The sequence below is a fragment of the Gymnogyps californianus genome, chromosome 2 (genome assembly GCF_018139145.2).
Source record: "Gymnogyps californianus isolate 813 chromosome 2, ASM1813914v2, whole genome shotgun sequence".
Lineage (NCBI taxonomy): Eukaryota > Metazoa > Chordata > Aves > Accipitriformes > Cathartidae > Gymnogyps > Gymnogyps californianus.
Genome location: NC_059472.1, coordinates 29,745,745 through 29,767,262, shown reverse-complemented (window position 1 = coordinate 29,767,262; position 21,518 = coordinate 29,745,745). Strand labels below are relative to the sequence as shown.

General features: G+C 40.2%; 1 protein-coding gene across 4 annotated transcripts; it reads left to right on the top strand.

The window, feature by feature from the left end:
• Positions 1-117: 117 nt before the first annotated feature.
• On the top strand, positions 118-20,847 carry LOC127029910 (carbonic anhydrase 13-like). Of its 4 annotated transcripts, none has more exons than XM_050915728.1 (8): positions 118-194; positions 6,324-6,521; positions 8,411-8,446; positions 10,432-10,550; positions 13,867-13,962; positions 15,155-15,217; positions 16,138-16,293; positions 18,630-20,847. In XM_050915728.1, the coding sequence occupies exons 1-8, from the start codon at positions 164-166 to the stop codon at positions 18,741-18,743; spliced, it is 813 nt and encodes a 270-aa protein (XP_050771685.1). In that variant the 5' UTR covers positions 118-163; the 3' UTR covers positions 18,744-20,847. The 4 variants fall into 4 exon arrangements, with proteins under 4 accessions (XP_050771685.1, XP_050771684.1, XP_050771686.1 ...); XM_050915729.1 differs by lacking the exons at positions 118-194; positions 8,411-8,446 and adding exons at positions 6,879-7,666; positions 8,214-8,278 and having other exon boundaries at positions 6,458-6,521; XM_050915727.1 differs by lacking the exon at positions 8,411-8,446.
• The last annotated feature ends 671 nt before the right edge of the window (positions 20,848-21,518 follow it).

The following is a 21,518-nucleotide window of genomic DNA, read 5'->3' as shown; positions in this document are numbered from 1 at the left end:
GGGCCGGGCTGCGCGGGCGCGGAGCGCTGCAGGCTCCTTATCGGCGCCCGAGCATCGGGGCGTCGCCGCCCGTCGCCTTCAAAGCGGGCGGCGGTGACGGCGGGGCCGCCTCTCCCGTCCCGTCCCGTCCCGTCCCGTCCCGTCCCGGCAGGAGACCAGAGCCATGCTGCACTGGGGATACGACGAGCACAACGGTAGGGGGGCGGCGGGGGGCGGCGGGCCGGGGGCGGCCGCGGCGCTTCCCGCGGGGCCGTCGGGGCGGCCGCTCCCGCCGCGGCCAGCGGGGTACGCCCGGGGGCAGCTCCCGCAGCTGGCTTCGGCAGCTTCCGAGCCCATGAGAGAGCTGAATGCGCTGAAATGCTGTCGAGGCTTTGCAGCGTGAGACCGAGCAGTTTTTTGTCTCGAAATGATGCGAGGCTGGCTGCTGAGAGAGGTGTTTCATGCGTGCAGCATCGCCTGCGAGGGTCGGGTCGGGGGTTGGCTCTGAGTTGGGTCTGTCTCATTCCCGGCAGGGATTTCGTTTGCTCGTCTAGCTGATCGGTTGCGTGTGCGTATCGAGTATCTGAGACAGTGCGAGACACTCGCACTGACCGGCGCTGCTGTATCGGCAGTGCCTTTCTGATGCCGGCTATGTTCTCCTTCTTTTACACGGTGGGAAATACTAGGTACTAGAATCGGGCATTTGAATGTATAACTATGCACCTAAGAGGAGATGCTTTTGGATTTTAGTTGTTTCATGGTTTCCTTAATCTTGTCGGTCTTTGAAGTCCCAAGATGTGCTCATCAGCAGGCTTAAAGACTTTCCTCTGTTTTGCATTGTAAGTCATGCAAACGCTGCTCCTGTGTGCAGACCGGCTCACAAGTCATGCAAGTAGAAATGAAAGTGCTTTTGTAAATTGGAGACTCAGCTCTGATAAAATAAATGGAATAATTTACGTTGTCTGTTATAATACAGAGAAATAGAACACCAGTAAAAGGAGAAAGCTATATATTTGCATATACTAATGCCTATAGGAGTATGCTTGATAGATATTATTACTTAGAGTTTGGAATACTGTTTGCGCAAGTACTACCTTTCCTTCCTGGTCCTTTTGTTCCATCTTTTCTGGATGGATATACTTTTCCTGAAAAACTGGGTGGTGGTGGATCGCAGCGATGTTGCAATGATTAGGCGTGTTATCTACTGTTGTGCAGTCTACTCTACCACTCCCCTGAAGACGTAAATGGGTCTTGTTTTTCAAATCTGTTTCTCCATATGTTTTCCAAGAGTGCAGTGGACTTCACCTGCACTGTCCAGATAAGCAGCCCACTTTCCCTCCCTTATCCTATCCCTCCTCCTTTGCTATTCTCAACTTCTAAGAACGGGAGGGCGCCAGAATTTCTATCAGGGTCGCCCTGGACCTTGCTTGAGGCCCCATTTCTCCTATAAAACTCTTGTTTACTGGCTGGTAACATATTTGGGGTGGAGTTTGGCTTTCTCGCTCTCCTTTCTTGGAGCCCCCAGCAGCTGCGGGGTGGGTAGTTCCTCATCAGTCCATCCCCTTCCCCCCACCTCTCACAGGAGACTAAAGGAGAGAGGCACGGATATCCAACACTTCACTGCTCTTCCCTACCATCAGTTTTATTTCTCAGCTTTTTCTCTTTTTATGCATTTATTTTGTTGGGTTTGCTTGTTTCTTGTTTGGCTGAATAGCAGATGCAGGAGATTGCTCTGATTCTTGAAAAAATTTGTTGCCCTGCATGGCCCTGAAAATAGTTTCCCTGAAACTAAGATTAATTTTTGCAACTAATGAGGCAGAAATAAAGTGAAATTAATTAAATCTGGTGCAGTCATATATTAAAGTTGACTTCCTGAAGAGTTGGAAAGACATCTGCATTCACTCTGAGTTCTGCATTTGTTACTTGCAGTGATAAAAGTGCTGGTTTTTTTAAACTGGGGGAAAACTCATTTGCCCCTTAGCAATAATAACCGCAGCATAAATCATTATGTGCATAAAGTCATCTGTCAAATATTATCACATACATGTCTGCATATGTGGTATATCTATGTATAAGGACATGGGCTGACTTATACACAAATTAAATGTTCTCCCCTGCTTTGATGCATGTATTTCTGAAATGCAAAGAGGCATTATTTTATTTCTATGCAAACCTGGGCCTTTGCGTTCTTGCCACTCTTCTTACCTCACAGTTTTGATGGTGCTTATGTATGGAGGCATAATCTGAGATCTTGAAAACTGGCTTCAGTGTGGCATCATGCATGCATTTCTTTGCTGCTCAAAGTTCCTGTGAAGAGGGGAATGTTCTTGCCCCCTCACAGAAACAGTCCTTTCAGTTAACTGGGGAATTGCCTTAGTTAAAAGACAAATCAAGAATCAATTGCTTTCAGTTTGCTATTTGTTTAATAAAATATATGGAAAGTACTTACATGTATTGTGTTTTAATGCAAAAATGTCTCGATCTAGTTACTGCTATAACGCTGAGGCATTTTATAAATAAAAAGGGATATGAATTCATAGAATCATAGAATCATTTACGTTGGAAAAGACCTTTAAGATCGTCGAGTCCAACCGTAATTTGTTATACTATTTTTTCTCCCTGAGAATAATTACATAATATTGATGTCTGCTTTAAAAAACAGCACTTAATTTTACCTATTATGAATTTCCAATTGTTTTTATTTGAGCTAATCTTATTGTAACCTAATATGCAACTAAATTACTTGCAAACCTAACTTTATAAATTTAAGCATTTTGTATATGATAAACTGGGCAATGGATTCTCTTTAGGAATAAATGAGGATGAGATCCTGCCAAGGTCAGACCGTACCAAGCTAATGAACTTTCTGCATATAATAGCAAACCGTCAAAAAAAAGACTCCACTTTTTCACCTGTATGTGCTCTCTTTATGCAAGTATAGAGACTCACTGCAACTGAACCGTATCCTGCGATGTCTCCACTAGGCTTGTTTCGAGTTAGTCTATCCTTTTGATGAAACTCATCATCCTTAACTCCAGCTGGATAAAAAAGCACTGCTGTTAGGTGCTACAGCGAGTTCTATTTCCTGACAAGTTTGTAACTGCCTTCATTGTGAGATCTGTTTCATGAAATGAATGCGTGCAATGCTGGTGGGTACCATAAGTAGCGATAGTCTGATCTAAAAGTGACAGAGGGGTGCATCACATTTGGTAATTCTGTGTCCAAAATAAAGGCATGCAATCTTCAGAGCAGATGGTTCAGGTTTTTGTCCTAAATCTTGGTCACGATGGCTTTGATTGTTAAGAGCTACTAGGCAATCTCCTCTAGCAACAGAACATTTTTCCATCAACAGGAGAAGATTTCCTAAGTTCAAAAACTGGTGTATTTAATCACATTCCTTCAGTAAATTAAAAAATGAAGGGAGGTGAATCAGTGAGTTACACTTTCCTGGGTATGTCTTAAAGTACGTATCTAGAAAGTTAAAGTGTACATTATGTTGAGATGGAGGCATATAATTCACGTCCAAAATCAGAAGAAATTTTCACCCTGGAGATCCCATTGGCTTAAATCTGATTGTATGACATGCATTTGAGCATCTCTTCCAACTGTAAGGACTTACTTTTCAACAGTCATACACAAAGTTTGCTTTGGGGTGGGGTCCGTAGTAACAAATGGAGTCACAGTTTTCCTAGAGTGGCAAGAGTACGATAATTGTATTAGATTGCTGGTAGATAATCTAGTAAGTAATACCACTTTCTATAACCTAGTGGTACAAAATGAGCTGAAGTTTCTTGATATATTCCTGCATATTTTGAAAGGTCAGATTTCTGGCAGTCTTGTGTTACTGATAGATGTTTAATCACCATAGCAAAACATGATTTTGGTCATCCGAGCTAAGGGCAAGTGCAAAAGAAGGTACAGCGTCTTTTTAGAACTGAAATTTATTGTTGAATAACTAGCTAATGACAGAATCACAGCCTTCGGTCCTCTTTTTGGCACATACATATTATTTCTGAATGCAAATCATTCATATTATTTAATGTACAATAAGTATAGTTATTTCTGAGATGGAGCAATAGGACCAAGTAGTTAAGCACATAAATATATTTTGCCTTTCCTCAGTTAAGGAATATCTGAAACATTAAAATTAAGTGGCAATAAGCTTTTTCTAACCATCCCAAATCACAGTATTTAGGTATAAATGATGGAGTGGTGCTTCTTATGAATAAAACTGTGCCTTGCATCTCTAACTATAGGGTACTAGGATCTAAACATAATTAAAATTATATCATATGCTAAACTATATGTAATTAAAATATTGAATAGCTTTGATGACCATTTGTGAAATGAATTAAGTTTAACCAGCTTTATCTTTCAAACCAGTAGGTTTTTTATCTTCTGCCTTAGAAGCAGTTTCCTTACTGAGTTTAGTTAATGAAGTCATTAACAAAAGGCCTTTTTAACGAATTCAGGACTGAAGGCCCTTGCCTTTGTTCTACCTGAGGTTTAAGTCTTAGGCTGGTCTTTACAAGCTACTCCTTCCCTCTTCCATTTTTCAGCGCTGCTCAGAGGAGGCTCAGTCTCTGCCCAGGTGGCTGCGCAAGCTGCTTCCCCACGGCGCCGTGGGACGCTTCCCTCCCTAATTTACTGCCGGGGCGCTTGGGTTATTTTAGCACCTGTGAGTTTCTGAGCTATGTTCACTTCTGTTGAAGTCAAGGAGAGAAAACTGTCTGACAACTTCTGATGTTAGGCTATTAATCACAGCATAATACATTTTAATCCTTTTTTGTCATCATGTTTATTTAAGTGCTAAGCCATCCAGAAAGACCCAAACCAACAGGCTGATTTATAGACTGAGATCAGTTACCTTCAGTATAGGGAGTTATGAGGATTTCCAGTGATGCAGATTTTACAAGATCAGTTTCTGATGCTTGTATTTAAGTTTTTCTTATATCCAGTCCCTCTTACTCTCTTAGTAAAAAGTTACGCTTCTTACCCCTGATAAGCCTGGAGGAAAACCAAGTGCTATGCTCTTTATAATACTGAAAGATCATTAGCCCTGCAGACTTTCCCTTTTCCCTTTTTTCCCCCTTTTCCCTTTTTTTCCCCTTTTCCCTTTTCCCTTACCTTACCCTCTTTTGCATTCTAAACCTTGTTTGCTATCTTTACCTTACAGAACATGTTCCCCAAGCAACTTACTGTTCCTATTTTTCTTCTATGGCGTCTTTCCACATTATTTATTTTTCAAATATGGTTCAACAATGGCACATATATTCTTATTGAGGACTCTCTGATGTTTAGTAGATAAGAACAGGCACCTCACACATCTCATCTGTGAAGCTTTTCTTACTGTTTTAGAATGACATTTGCCATTTTTCTCATATCCATATTGTTGATATACAGAGACAATGCTTTTCAGCTGACTTTTGGCTTAGCTTGCATGGAGAGAGGAAGGTTAACTCAAGATCACTAGTACTGATTAACAGCTTCTTTAGTGTTTTAATTTCTAGCTAACTCTGCTGAATGGTGGTGCAAGTCTGTGTCTGGAAGATCTGTCATTTATCAGCAGAAGGTGGTAGAAATCCAAACCTTGTGCAGGCACCACTGTCTTGAGTGTTCCTGTTCTTTGCTGATTTTGTCAGTGCTACACTCGTGTGTGTGTAGACTTTATGGTGAGAGGGTGACAGTCTCTCTTTTGTTGTGACAGCTGGTGTGCAGACTTGATGGGTTGGGAGGAGGTGATGGGTTGTGCAGCGATGCTTAGGTTACAGGCACTGCCATCAGGCCCTAGGAGAGTCCACACACCACTCAGCCTTTTTATCTTTTTTGACATCTCCCCATCTCATTCAGCGTAGTCAGTAGAAGATGTGCTCTCAGGTCTTTTGCAGCCAATGACTAAGGTATAAAAAAAACCCTTAATGCGGGGATTTTGGATAGACAAGAGGTAATCCTTAAAGACATAATGAGACATGATATTAGGCAAAAATGGCATGCCAAAAATTTACTGGGACACAGTGCCTGTTGGATACAGGATGCTTGATTTGAATGATCATTTGTTGGATATGTCTTGTGCATAGTTGAGTCTTAACTGTGAATAATTAAATATCTACCTTGCATGTGGCCTTGTTCAAAGGCCAAATACAGTTAGATACACCATGCAAGGGGTCCTGAGAGATGCTGTTGCAATGTGGTGCAGCAAAAGTAGCTGCATATTTTGATTTGTGTTTTTCTGATGCACCCTTTTTCAATTTAAAAGATGCAAACAAGAACAATTCAAGCAGAGTTTTCTTTCACATGAAGCAGGCGCTGCCATCAATTTAGACTTCTCCTCCAATGTGTTGCAGGGCCTGCCCACTGGAAGGAGGTTTTTCCTGTCGCTAATGGAGACCGTCAGTCACCCATCGACATCAAAACTGAAGAAACCAAGTATGATCCCTCTCTCCGTCCTCTAAATCCCAATTACGATCCGGCTTCTGCTAAAATCATCCTTAACAATGGGCACTCCACCAGTGTTGAGTTTGATGACACCGTCAACAAATCAGGTTTGTTCCTTTCCTGTTGCACTGTGTCTTCTTCCACCGTTTCCTGAATAGAGTACATACAGCCCGGGCATGTCTCACTGCTGGGTATGAACTCCTCATAAACAGCAAGGCTTTGCTCCTCCAGATGAGAGATTCCTTTTTTCCCGGTCTTTCAGCCTGATACAATGTGGGAACATACTTGGACACGAGTTCGAGGTTGCGTTTTTCAGAAAGTGCTAGGATTCCCTTTTCACAGGGATGGTTTGATCCACCCCAGCCAGCTAGATAGTGCCACCCCCCTGTTTGAACAGTGTTGTGTACAATTTTTCAAATGCTGCTCTCTCTCACTGCAGATGAATCCTTTGTGTCTCATTACAGGTTCATTCCAACCGAATCGCTCAAGTCTCTTATCTGACTTTAGCTGCAGGTTTGGTTATATATTTTTTCCCTTTTTACAATCCATACCTGGACTTCTTGCGTCAGGAAAGAGCCGATACAGAACAAATGAAATATATCCCAAGTGATCCCTTTTCTTCTCTGAAAACTGTTATTGTCCCAGTCTTTTCTAGGAGTATGTAGCTTCCCTTTTTGCAAGCAATAATTCTTATCTAGAAGTTCTCTGGTTTAGCATAGTCTTTGTAATGTTAGTGCCTTCATCTTTAAAACCTTCTCTTGGATGGTAGGCAAGCTAGCACACCTCCCCTTGAAACTGTAGGAGTGCAGATTCTTCAAGCAATAAAATCCTCTTGTGGTTGCGTGAGGCTTAGCTGAGGATCCAAGCCCATATGATGCTTTCATAGGGGTCAAAGCCAGAAGAGGACTAATTTGTGATCACCCTGTCCATTAGTCCTGAGGACCTATTAGCTTATAGTGGCAACAGGGAGAGACATAGATGGAGACAGCATCATACTTTGCTTTCCTGGACAGTCTTAGTTTAATTCTTAAATTTCCTGTCAATACAAGCAACATTGGATGTTGCCTGAAATCCGTCAGCTGACCATCAGTGATCTGGTCTGACCTCGTGTGTGTCAGATGCCACGGGACTTCCCAGAATTAATCTCTGCTTCAAGCCTAGTAGGCGTGGGTGAACTAAAGCACATCTCTTAGAAAAACATACAATCTTGATTTCAAAATTTCCAGCGATGACGAACCTACCACAGCCTTTGGTAAGTTGTTCTAATTGTTAATTACCCTCACAATTAAAAAAATCGAAATCACACTTTATTTCTGGTGTGAGTTAGATCAACTCAGCTTTTAAACTCCTTTTCTTTTTTAAAAAAAAGTAATAAATATGAATATGAATACACCAAGAACCTCTTCCACTTTCTAACCCCATCCATGAAGTGACAGGGCCTGAACATAGTATTTCTGTAGGCTTACACTGGTACCAAAGCAGTGATAATGTGATCGTCTTCTTACTGCTGTCCTCAGGCCATATCTCCAAGGATATAGTTCATGTCGTGGCAAAGCACTGACAGATATTGATCACATAATTAACAAATGTAATCCCCGGTCTGCTTCAGGAGACTCTGTATCTTCTATGTATGGACTAGATTCTTCAGTCCACATACATGGCTTTACATGTTGGCCATTATCATGCCTTACTTATCAAAGAATTCAAATCCTTCTGTATCCATAAACTGAGTTATTCACTATATTCCCTAATATTTGACACTGACAAACTTTATCAGTAATGTTTTTGTTTTCTTTCAGGTCATTGATCAAAAAATACTGAATTTTCTAGGGCCAAAATTTGGCCTCTGGGGCACCCCTGTGAAGTAAGCACTCCTGCCATATGTTGGTTTTATGAGAAAAAAAAAAAATTAAAATTAATTGGTACTAAAAACATTAGCATCTTCTAATGCATTATTAACTGACTTCCATATGAACTATTTCTTCACTTTGGCCAGCATTGAAACTGGGCTGTCAAGTCTGTAACTGTTTGTGTAATTCTGTTTATCCTCTTTGGTACCACATTAGCTCCATTCTCTGAAATTGGTCTATTGATGTTTCAAAAACCTCTTCTTCCAGCTCTTTTCAAACTTTGAGATACTGATATTTGCCTTATATAGCTTCTGACTAACCTCTTCCTTAATTACTGTTGGAATGGAAGGGTTTTACCATCACTGTATGATGTGGCACAAATACATCATCAGGCCATTTTCCACATTTTTCAGCAGATGTATTTCATTGAATGCTGATGGATTTCTACGTAATTGGTTTCCCTCAGCCAGTTAGAAGACCGATCTTTACACATTTCTAGGATCATTTGCCTCTGAGTTTTCACTCCTTGAAAGAAGGAATTTGTTTTAGGAGTGCCACTTCCCTATCCCCTTTGTTCACTAGGTTTATAGGCTCTGTAAAAGCGTGTTTTTGAGTTGAAGTTTTAAAGAGGTCAAATATTTTTCCCCACAGATAAACAGTTCCAGTTCCTTTTCATTAGCCAGGCTACTTGTGTTAGCAGATAGGCAGCTTAAGAAATTCTTCTTTTATCTTTATTTGGTGTATTATGTTCCTAACAAAGTTTAGGTTTTGGACTAAACCTAGAAGAGAGAAAAAATTGTTATTGTCCTCCCAAGTGCTCTTAATTTAAAAACCATCTAGTTAAAGCTCCCATCCTTTCCCCTTAAAATCTCTATAATGAGCCAGTAAACCAGCCCAGACTAATTCACAAACCCTCAGAGGAGATATGGAGCCGGGAGAGTGGGGTGATTTGTTTTGCGGTGAATAAGGAATCTTTCTGAATGTGATTCACATACAAGTCTCTGTGCAGAGATGGTTTGGTTCCAACTCTGATTAGCAAAACATGAGCACTTGCAAAAGCAAAACAATGAAAAGCCCATCCATATGCATGTTAAGTAGAATAGAATAGAATAGAATAGAATAGAATAGAATAGAATAGAATAGAAGTACTTCAGTTGGAAGGGACCTACAACGATCATCTAGTCCAACTGCCTGACCAATTCAGGGCTGACCAAAAGTTAAAGCATGTTGTTAAGGGCATTGTCCAAATGCCTCTTACACACTGACAGGCTTGGGGCATCAACCACCTCTCTAGGAAGCGTGTTCCAGCGTTTGACCACCCTCTTGGTAAAGAAAGTCTTCCTAACGCCCAGACTAAACCTCCCCTGCCGCAGCTTTGAACCATTCCCACGCATCCTATCACTGGATACCCGGGAGAAGAGATCAGCACCTCCCTCTCCACCTCCCCTCCTCAGGAAGCCGTAGAGAGCAATGAGGTCACCCCTCAGCCTCCTTTTCTCCAAACTAGACAAGCCCAAAGTCCTTAGCTGCTCCTCATAGGACTTTCCTTCCAGCCCTGGCTAATTAAGTGTCAGTAATATTGCAGTTGTACAATGCATATGTAGTGTTGGCTTCATTTTATTTATGTTAATACACGCTCCTTTTTCTCAGACTTCAATCTGATGTAACTGGATCTAGTTGCAAATGAAGGAAAGAGCCTTGAAAATTTTTTTAAGCTCCACCTACTTTCCTCCAAATTTCAAAGAGGAGCAGAAATTATGTTCACATCATTGTATTTTTCTGATCCTCCCCTTTATTCATAAAACCTATATTTTAATTTCTCAGTGGTTCTTTTAAATACATTCAAGAGAGGAAACCACTTGCAAAATAGAAATATTTTCTCATCTTCTGAGAAATACACAACCCATGGCAAGACAAACCTGGTGATAACAACATACCCTTTAGTGGGCCATAACCCACTAATCTACACATAAGTGCAATTTTGAAAGTCATATCCTGGACAAGTGAGGGCTTCTGTAGTACTTCAAAGAAATGGGAAGCCGTCTGAGACAGCTTTTGAGAAGGAGCAGGGGACTGTCCGAAGACTGAAGTCTGGTGTGAGGTTAGAGGATGTGGGTAGTGGCTCCCGTTCCTGCAGTGAAGCCTTTTCCTCTGCTTGGGTTTCCAGTGCTGACCGGGGGGCCGCTCAGCGGGACCTACAGGCTGCGCCAGATTCACTTCCATTGGGGGTCCAACGACGAAGCCGGCTCCGAGCACACGGTGGATGGGATGAAGTACGCGGCAGAGGTAAGGCTTTACATGGACTCATCTCTACCTCTAAGCTTGTGACTAGTTTTCCATTGTAAGAATAATGTTGCCCCTCCTCTTCCCGCTTTTCATTCTCCCCCCATTTTATCAAAAGACAAGCAGTCTTCGTGAAGTGTTGCATGTTTGGTCCTTTCTCAAAGGAGAACCTATTTGAAAGCTTTGGAGAGGATTAAAAAAGGAGTACAGAAGATGAGAGCTTGATAAGAGCAAGATTTAATGTTCAAGAGTTATTTTAAACTTTGTCCTTCTCTGTCTCTTCCTTGGAGAATATTTTCAAAGTCAGCTTCAGTTACAAACCGCAGAATTACTTGATTTGGGGCCTGTTCAGTGTAAAGTTTATGCAAGACTTACTTAGGAGTGTTGCATTTTGTGGTGCATTTAGCAATGTGGTGGTTATGACTTTGAGAACCACACCTTAATATCTGTGGGGTGCCTGCTGTCTGTGGAGGCACTGCGTTTCAGTGGAGGCAGAGCACCATGGGGAGAAATGCACCGTCTGCTCTGGCACGGAGAGTTCGCTCCTGCTCTGTCTCCTTCGGTGCGTTTGAGTAGCCTGCAGTAAAAAGTATTCAGTATCCGATTCCTCTTTGCAAATGGAAATAACGTGGAGTATTTTGATGACACTGAGATCTTTAACAACACATGGTTCAGACAGTGGAAGAGTTTTCTGGGGTTAAAAAGAAGTAAAAAGTATAAAAATAAATGGTAATGGACAAATAAAAGACATAATACTAAAGAAGAAAAAAATGAAATGTATGCACAGTGGTGTGATCAGATTTTACTGGAAATGCTATAAGAGATAGTGGTCAGAAAAAAAATCAGTTTTCTAACACTAATGGGGAAAAGTGACATTTGCAGTGTTTAAAGGCTTATGTTTTCCACAGGAACCAGGTGAGATGGAATATAAAGAATTAATAGAGGTGCTTTAAAACCATTAAGTACCAAAACCAAATTTCTAGCTGAGAAAATATATATGTGTTTCCCATCTAAGAAACCAAATGGAAGGAGAAAATATCTCTGAATTTCTAGCCAGTCTAAAAACCTTTCCGTTACCCATTGGTTGGGTAACCCTCCACAAGAAGCTCTCTAGATGTCACTTTGGCTTTGAGATAAGAAACTCAGAATTAAGATCAAGGCTTCTGAGCACTGTTCACACAAAAGAAAATACCTCAGAAGGAGACATGAAGATGGTTTCAGTGCTCACCTTCATAAGGAAGATGTGTAAGATTTCAAGAAAAAGCATCGACCGAGTCGAAGAAAGAATTAGTGTACAGGTAAAGAAGACTGCAAGGTTCAGCCCCCTAAGCCCACCGGGAAGCAGAAGGGATCCATGGCTTCATTCTTTGTGACAACGTATGGTCTGATCAAGGTCTCTTCACAAGCTGCACTGACAGAGCGGTGGTAAGACGGGATATATTCCTTAAAGAGAAGTCACAAGCCATTGAGAGTGGGGCTGTACCCAAAAGTGTTTCACAGCTCTGTCTGTTTGGGGGTTTTGATTTTGGGGGGGGGTTGGTTTGGGTTTTTTTGGCAAAGCTATGAGGGAGTGGGAGTGGGCTTTAGTTGTGGGAATTTTCCTTTTTGTTCTTTGTTGGTTTTTTGCTTTTTTTAAAATCCACAATAAAAGTCAATTCTGACTGAGAGTATCTGTTTCCTTTCTGTGTATGTAAAAATGTAATTGTTTAAAAGTTGTTCAATGTAGCTTCTGTGAACTTATAATAGCGAGTGGTGCAGGCACTATGAGCTCCAGGATACTAATGCAACTGAGAATGGTTTAGTGGACTATGTTCTCTTCCCTGTTTAATTTATAATATTCTTAGCAACTTTCCTTCAAGGATCTCTGAAGCTGTGAGCCAGCATGTGTTTCATCGTGAGCATACATGTATTATTATTAATTTCAGTGGGATTCCGTACTTGCTGGAAGTAATGTTTCAGCACTTTAGAGCCCAAGTGCTTAACAAACATTAATTATACTCTGTAACACCAAGTAAGAGCTCCATTTTACAGATACGGAAAATTGAAACTCATAGAGGTTAGGCAAGGATTGAGATTTAGAGTCAAAATCTTCACACTCCTAGATCCCTATTTCAACCACCAGCTATGTTGCTTCCCATAGAAAACCTTTAACGCAAGTTCCAGCTTTCCTAAATTGCTTTTGCTTTAGAGGTCTTGAGGTGCTGTATTCCAAAAAGAAGCCTTTTTTTCCAGGGGTTCATCCCAGTTTAAGTCATTCAGTGGAGTTGCTTTTCAGCATTCCTAAAGAGTAAAGTTCAAAGTCTGAAAAGATGGTCACCAATTTTAGAAAAGCCAATCCCATGCCCTGCTTCTGAGCCTCTCTTTCCTTATCTAAAAACTATGGGTAATAAGATTTACTAATCCACTGAGGATTTGCAAGAGTAATTAATGTTTGCGAAGTACTTAGTCTTAAGCGCTGTGTGAGTGTTTGTGCTCTCTCCAGTTTGGCAGTCGGACCGTTGCTCAAGGCTGGGACGTCCTGGCACTTCCCGGGAACCAGGAGCTCCCGCTGTGGAGCGTGGCCAGGATTTAGGAAACTTGGCTTAGCAGGAGGGACTGAGGTGGTATGGGGGTAGACATCACAGGCTTTTCCTTTCCCCACCTGGCTAGGTGGTGTCTTTAAGCTGCTTAAGCAACTACCACAGGACAGTACCAGAATAATGCATGTTGGAAATGCAAATGCTCAAACCTGAGATAATCAAGCAGCTTGTAAGTGCCTAACTTATAATCGTAGAAAATGACATTTGGAAAGTATCAAAAATGAAATTTTGGTGTTCAGCTTAAACTAAACAAGGGAAAAAGGGTCAGTGTAAGTTTAATGTGTGTTCCTCTGCCTGTTTTCTAGCTATTTATGTGGCTGATTAATATTACTGAAAGGTTGATTAAAGAGGAGCAAAATACTAACGACATCCTCATGATTTTCAATCACTTCTTAAAATCAGCTGTACTAAAAATGGATTTAAAAGCTTTAGTTATATAACCATGGGATATCTTGTCTTAGCTTCTCTGTTCAAAATCTGGGGACCCAACAGCAGTTTGCCAGGCACTGTTGTGTGCTGATTGCTGCTAGATTTTGAATAATCCCAGCCACTGGAAATGCTTTTGCCATTTGTGTGAACTACACATTTACCAATTTCATGAAATATATGCGTTTAGAAAACTGAATGGCTCTGAATAGAAAAGAGCAAGTACAGTATCAAAACCAGTAAAGTTGTAGTATTAATTTGTGACTATTTGAGTTCAGCGGGAGTTGATGCTGTCTGTGTCTCTTGCTTTTCAGCTTCATGTGGTCCATTGGAACTCAGAGAAGTATTCCAGTTTTGTCGAGGCAGCTCGTCAGTCAGATGGATTAGCAGTCATGGCTGTATTTCTGAAGGTAAGAAAAGAATGCCTTAGCCCTCCTAGTAAGAAAAGAATGCCTTAGCCCTCCTAATAAATCTACATTATAAGCCCGAAGGGATAATGGTGGTGGTTGGTACAATTACTGCTAAGGAGATACTTGTTTTATATGGGCATTAAATTATACTGTTTCCTTCATACTGTTTACTTGCCAATGTAGAAAGCTGTGCTTCCTTGAAGATTAAAAATATCAGATTAATAGATTTTCAAGACAGCGAGACTCTTCAGTTTGCCTAATCTGCACTCCCATACAACATAAGATGTGGAACTTAATTCAGCTGCCCCTATATGGATCCTAATAACTTGTACTTGACTAACAGGTTTCTTAAGGAGGGCAATCTGATTTGATTCGAATGCTTCTTTAACAGTTTGTTTCTGAGCTGGTAGTTTCTTCTGAAAAATAATAATAAAAAACTCCCCCAAAACCAGAAGCTGGAGAATTTCCTTATAATTGTTATATACCTCTTTGCCTTCTGTACCTGTTCTAAGATGAAATTAAACTTTTGCAACAGCTTCATTGACTTCTGTATGAAGAAGCAGATGGAGAATTCACACAATCCATGACAAAGGATAGGGCTTTGGTCAAATCTGTGGTTTCTGCCTGGCTGCCACAGCTTCCTGAGCACAGCTAGTGCTGGCGCTGGTGCAGTCAGGGTGCCATTAGATGCAGCAGTTGCAAAGAGTTGCTTCAGTAATTCTGTCTTTCCAGTTTACATTATAATGATTCAAGGAAAGTTTCACTGGATTTCTTAGCACACAAATTCTGCTTGGGATACTTAAGAATGATGTTTTCACTGTTTTAAGTGGTTTAAATTTCAGATATAAGCCTGCAACTTTTAATATCCTGCATATAAAACATGAAAAATAAATTACTTTTATTCCCCTGCAGTGTAAAGTTTGTGGGTCTTTTGTAGCTGAAATAATTACTGTGAGTAGCCAGAATAAATACTGTCAGCAAGTATTTCTTTACGACCAGTATCTTCTTTACAACCAGTACTATTTCTAAGGACCAGCTAGTCACGGGCTCGTACTCACAAAATCCATCAGATCTCACAGTCATTTAAGTAAAGTTATATAAAACAGTTTCATTGTGCATTTGCTTTTTGATTATTTATTTTTGCTATTTTTCTCTGGAGCTCAAGTATTTCTTTTTTCTCTGGTGTTAATAGATTGGTGAATGCAACCCTCAGCTGAAGAAGATTACTGACCGCTTGGACACCATCAGAATCAAGGTGAACGAATGCTTCTAAAAGAATACTAATATTGGTGGTTGCTTTTGTTGTTTTGTTTTTTTGGTAACCTGGCTGCTACTCCCTTCACCTTCATGTTCCCTAGTTTCATAGGTATCCATATCTAACTCTGATTTGAGACAGTTTAGGAGCATTCTTGTTAGGTAAAGTTGAAAACTAAGCAGACAAAGAATATTTTTTATACAATAAGAGATCAGAGAAAAAGGCTAATTCCTCACAGAACCTAGTCTCTGATAAATCTGTTGCTATGAGAATAGTAATGGGAAGAACATACTTTATGGAAAGTTGTGAAAAAGATGAGGGAAAGGTTTCCTCCCCTGTTTTGCTAAGGTACAGGGTGAGCAATGAGCTATTGTTTGTGTGAGAGAAATCAGCCAGACTCACAACATCATGTTTCGTACAGGCATCTCTGGTCTGGTAGCTGGAACAGGGAGAAGAAGTAGTAACCTGTGGGCCTGGGAGGAGTGAATGGGGAGGGGAGCAGGTGGCAGTAACCTGTGGGGTTACTCTGCCAGCCCCATAGAGACCACGTTGAAAGTCTAACATCTTCTCACCTCTCCCTCCAACTTCCATCATGGTCATTTGTAACTATGGGGAGCCTATGTTAACATGACACCTTTGATGGTGTCCTGCTGGCATCAAGGATAGCAGCAGCAAAGCTGTCACAGAGGTAAGACCTCATCAGAAGGGCACTGGCTCACGTGCTGTGATCATCCGGGATGCTGCCAGCCCACTTGACAGTGGAACAAACTCTACCTCCTTTGGCATGATTTATCTTGGCCTCTTGCTTTTAAATAATATTGCCCTTTTCTTTTTTTCTTTTTTTTAACTTTGTGTAAGAAATAGATTTCTAAATATATTCAGTCTAGAATCACAATGAGCTATTTTTTTTTTCTTTCCAGGGTAAAAGAGCACTATTCACAAACTTTGATCCTAGCTGTCTGCTTCCCAAGTCCCTGGACTACTGGACTTACTTTGGCTCTCTCACTGTTCCACCTCTTCTTGAGAGTGTCATCTGGATTGTTCTGAGAGAGCCCATTAGTGTTTGTTCTGAACAGGTATTTTTTGACTTTTCACTGCTATAGAAATGTTGCTTTTGTAAGACTTGAAATTGTAAATGCCACCCAAAAATATGTTTTTTGCAGACCTTGGCATTGCATACCTTATCAAATTTTCAAATTTCAAATATGTCTATCGAATTTATCCTGACTTCTTGTTGCCTTTCTTTGCGTAACAGCAATTCATTATCCATTTTTAAAAGAGAATCTGCATACTCTAAAAATTAACAGTCAAAAATAACCCACAAGGAACTTAAGGAAAAAAGGGTTCTGGTGACGCTTAGAAATCCTGGAATTCCATTCGATTTGATTATTTGCATATCCTGCTCAGACCTCTTCTCTGGCATTTTTATTTGGCAGATCAATAGTAAATTTCTTCTTGCATTCCAGATATGTAAAACTTGGTGAATTTACTAGAATAATGAAAAGGAAATACAATTGTAATAAGTTGTTTTTTATGTTAGGCTATCTTAGGAAAAGTGTGGTACCACATGAAAGAGTCTACTTACATTCCTTGTTAAATGAAGCTTCATGCTATATATTTATGTTGCAACAGTGACACCCAGTGGGCTGATCATCTTAGGTATAAAGAGTTCTTCCCACTGGAGACACTGAAGTATGTCAGATTATAGCTTCTAGTACTGGATGTTGACAAGTACGTCACCTGCAATATGTTATCAATATTCTGGGCACACTGTAACCCTTAAGATTTTTGTACCACAGCGTTTGTCTCATTCATGGTCAGTATTACAAATACCTCAGAAAATTCAATACCCTAGACCACACACTCAGCGGAAATGGTGACTTCAGTCTTTGTGCAAAATGTTAAGACAGTTCACTGAATGGGATGCTTGTTAGTCAGGAGACCTCAAATTCTGTTCATAAGTGATTTGAAGTCATGTATTTGCTCAGTGTCTGCATTTTTCTCTTCTGTATCTCTTCCCCACTCCCCTCAATCTGGCTTTGTAAGACTTGCTGCAATGCGTATGGATCTAGGATTGAAAATTTGTGTTAAGATACCAACTTCCCAAAGACAAGCCATTGTTCAGGTTAAAAGGTTCTTATTTGGGCTAATCTGTAATTAATACATTCTAAAATGTGAAATACTGTATGCAAACACCCACGTGTAACAGGTTCAGAGGACATGGTGTCGGAAACAATGTCCAATACAGTGATTCTTTACTAGTCATTTTTCACAGACTGTAGCTGTATCTTGTTTATTAAAGTATAAGTGTGCTATATTCTTATAAATATAAAAATGCATGTAGCTAAAAGTGTTTGTTTCCCGTGATGGCCACCATTGTGATTGATCAGTCATCACCGTGACTGATACTGTTTTGCCATTTAATCTTATTCCTCAAGTTTGTATTTTTGGGGGGCTTTACAGTTTACTACCTACTTTTTGGTGCACTTTTCAGGTTGAAAGAGATTTAAAATGAATTTTAAGTTTTTAGAAACTCACAGGCAGCCTGAATTACAAATGTTAGCTTTAGAATGGGATGAAGTAAGATAGTATTGACTTTTTTTGCTCTTAATGTAATTAAGATGCAATGTGCCGTACAACTAAATGCTCTATTATAATGGAATGATTTTTGTGCTGTCCTACCTTTGGTAACCTAGAAGGGAAGTAAGGTGGTATATAGAAATAGTAAATATTGGAAATATTAGAAATTAGGCAAAATACTAAACTTCAGGTCAGGAATCAGACTCGGATTTCCTGAGGTTTAGACATGGAGCTCTGATCTGGGTTTCTTCTGAGATCAGCTTAAGCAGAGAAGCTTATGCTGAGGTATGAACAACTGCTTGTTCTGTGTCTTCACAAGGGAAAAATTTGGAATCTCTCCTGGTTTGAGTACGTGTTTAAATTATGAAAAGTGCTAATTACAGAAGCTTTCTATAGCATCACACCTACTGTTCCAGGTTAATTGTGAATATACTCTTTGAACAAGAAGACGTACACAGGTACACATAAGAATTCTAATTTTTGGCACGAAACATTTCAGAATCTCCAAACTATAAAATCAAAATAAAAAATTTCAAAACCCCTGGTTTAGATCAGGTTATGGAAGACAAAGTGTGAATATAGGAAACAAATAATCCTTATGCAGAGTTTCATTCTGACATGTATTTTGGGAGATTTTCTTGGTAGTCGTCGTTTTTCATTTGCAAGGACAGAAATGGTGAAATTGCCATTCCCCACGTGCCATAGAAAAATACAGTTCCATTCTTCCTGGCGGAAAAAAAGGTGACAAGTGTCTTTAATATTTACTACATGCTTTTTCATTAGTATGAGCGTGAGGGTTTTCTGCTGAACCTTATGTCTCTTTTGATTGCAGCTAGCCAAATTCCGCAGCCTCCTGAGCACTGCTGAGGATGAGGTCGCCTGCTGCTTGCTGAGAAACTACCGGCCTCCCCAGCCTTTAAAGGGACGAGAAGTCAGAAGGAATTAAAGGAGTAAAGCCAGAGTAGTCTCCCTCTGAAACCAAAGGCTTAATTAATTTTAATAGTTAATATACTTTGTGATTTTAATTTTTTTTTTGTGAGTTGTTTTAACAAATAGGTGTTGTTTTATTACTCGTTGCCATGCAGTCATTTCTCACAGACAAGTATGTCCTGAGTTGTTGCAGGTTCATCAATGTTAACAGGTCTGACTGTGTTTGAGTGCGTTGGTTTGGGAGCATTGAGGCATTAGCGTTGCATGCACAGAGGGCAGTGCTAATCATAAGGGTCAGATGTGGTGAAGGAGTTGTCCAGAATTTGCCATCAAATTACTGAACAGGATCCCTGATATTAATGGCAGTAAAGGATGCTCTGGGATTATTCTTCTGGTCTCTAACATAACATTTAGCTTCTATGTAAGACTTCACACTGTAATTCTCAAGAAAAAAATATTTCAAGGCTGATATAATTTCATTGCTGACTTCTGCAATACCATGCTTACCTTCCTACAAAAAGCAGTAATGACTAACAGCATTTAAGTAAAACAGATATTTATATGATCCTGTTATTTTGACTGCTTCATAGTAGTAATGATGTACTGGTTGATTTTTTTTTTTTTAAAAAGCAAATAGTAAAGATTTTGTATATTGCAGGATCATGTCAGGTGGATTAGGTATTCCTGAATTCCACCACGTATAGTGATGAAATTGTCCTGAAACCTGAAAACTGCAAGGTGGAAGGGCACAGAGGGAACTGTTCATTCCTAAATCCAGTCTGTTGCATTTGGTGAACAACAAGGGACTGTAACACTATATCCATGTAGCATCAGACTCCTACCACTTAAAATCAGGAGGCAGGGGTAGCTGTTGCTCCAGACTGTTTCATACTAGACACGTTGCACGCTGCAGTGTGAAACACATACTGCATACCTCACATCTTGCAGTGGAGCACAGCACTACGCAGGTATGTAATGTCTCCTAGGTACTGGCTGATGTTATGCTGTCATAGCTGAACTCAGCTGGTTGCACCTGTATTCCAAGACCAAAGATAGCAGTTAGAGCAAGCCAAAGAAATCAGAATCAAGTCAATATCTAATAAAAGATGAGCCCTCAATAGCAATGTGTTGAAATGTCTGTCTTTATGAATTGACTTGAGCCTGTGTTTCTCTCAGGAGCTTTTGTTATCTGAATATAATTGTTTGTTTATGCCAAATTTATTTTTATTATTTTTAATGAACTTGCCATAGGATGTAGCTTAGTATAGGATTAGATTTACCCTCAGACTGTGAGAACTACATAGTGAAAACCAGCGATACCTGAAAGAGGCAGCTAGAGGTTTCATGGGCGGCAGCTACCACCAGTCTCTGTAGTACTTCTGACCAATTCGTCTTCCATGACTGCTCTCCATGAATTTGTTTTTTTTCATGACTGTGCCTTTTACCTCAACAGGTCTTTTGATCTTAGATAGACAAACATGAGGGAAATCACAATCAGGATTGACTTTATATACCTTCTTATAACTGAATAAATTAGCCATAGAGACATAGATATCTTAGCTTAGTTTAAGATAGGTGGATTTTTTTGTTTTCTCCTCCCCAGAATAGAGCTACTATTGCTGCAAGGCCTCTCAATGCCTTCTGAATGTTTTCTGAAGGAAAGAACACAAATAGACCATGGGAGAAATAAAAGCATTTGGCAGCGGCAGCAGGTACAAGTATTAACCAAAGGGGAAAAACCTGAAGGCACTTTTTGTTTTCTGGCATAGGGAGAAGAATGCAGCTGAAAAGACCTCAGGTTAGTTCTTTCTGAATGAGGACGTCTGGAAAGTGTGCATGGAGAGAGTGGGAGTGTGTTGCGTGTTTTCACACCCTTTTTTAGACTTAGTGTTGGATCTGATATGTTTCCCTGTCATGTGAGTAGCTGCAGAACATGAACAAAATGTTTACAAATGGCACGAAGGTTATAAAGTTTGTTTGCCTCAGAAGAGAAAGTAATAAGGCTACTGCTTCATATCAGAAACAAAAGTTTTACATGTTTTTTACATATTGAAAACAGTGGAGTTGATCCAGTGCTTTGATATTTATAAGGATTTTATCAAAATAAAAAATTGATTTTATGAACGTGTCTTGTATTTTCTATTGAAGATATTAAAGTTTTACAGAGAAGGCTGCAATTTTATAACTAGCACCTGCAGCTCTAGTTTTGGAAAAAATTGTCACCCCTCATTTGAACTCTTATCTTTGGGCAGTGTAGTATTAGGTATCTTTTTTATGTTCCAAGTAAGATGTCTTTGGCAGTGGTAAGACACGCAATCAATTGTACATAAAGTTTCTGATAGCACTTTTTTGAACTATTGACTATTCTTACAGAGTTATGCAAATAAGTTTTAGAAGAAGACATCATTCACAGTAATTCTCCTAATGTGGAGATGCTGTGTTCACGTTAGACTGACCTAGCATGGTACTGCATCTGGGCTGAAAGCTAGCGGTGGCATCTGAAAAAGACTAGAAATGCTCGGTTGCCTGAAATCCTTTGGGAACAGCTTCCCAGGTTATCCATCTGCTGCAGCTGTAAGGTGAGAGCGTGGAACCAGTCTCGGCACTGAGCACTTGGTTGCATCCGCAGTCACTAACTTACTCTATGCCCAAGCTGTGCTGAATCTCCACCAGACTACATGACGTACTCCCAGGGAATTAAATCTCAAGTGTGGATTCTGTGCTGTACTAAGATGACTCTAGAGCAAACAAGGCTAAAATATGTCATCACCCCCCACAGCTGCAGGTCTCT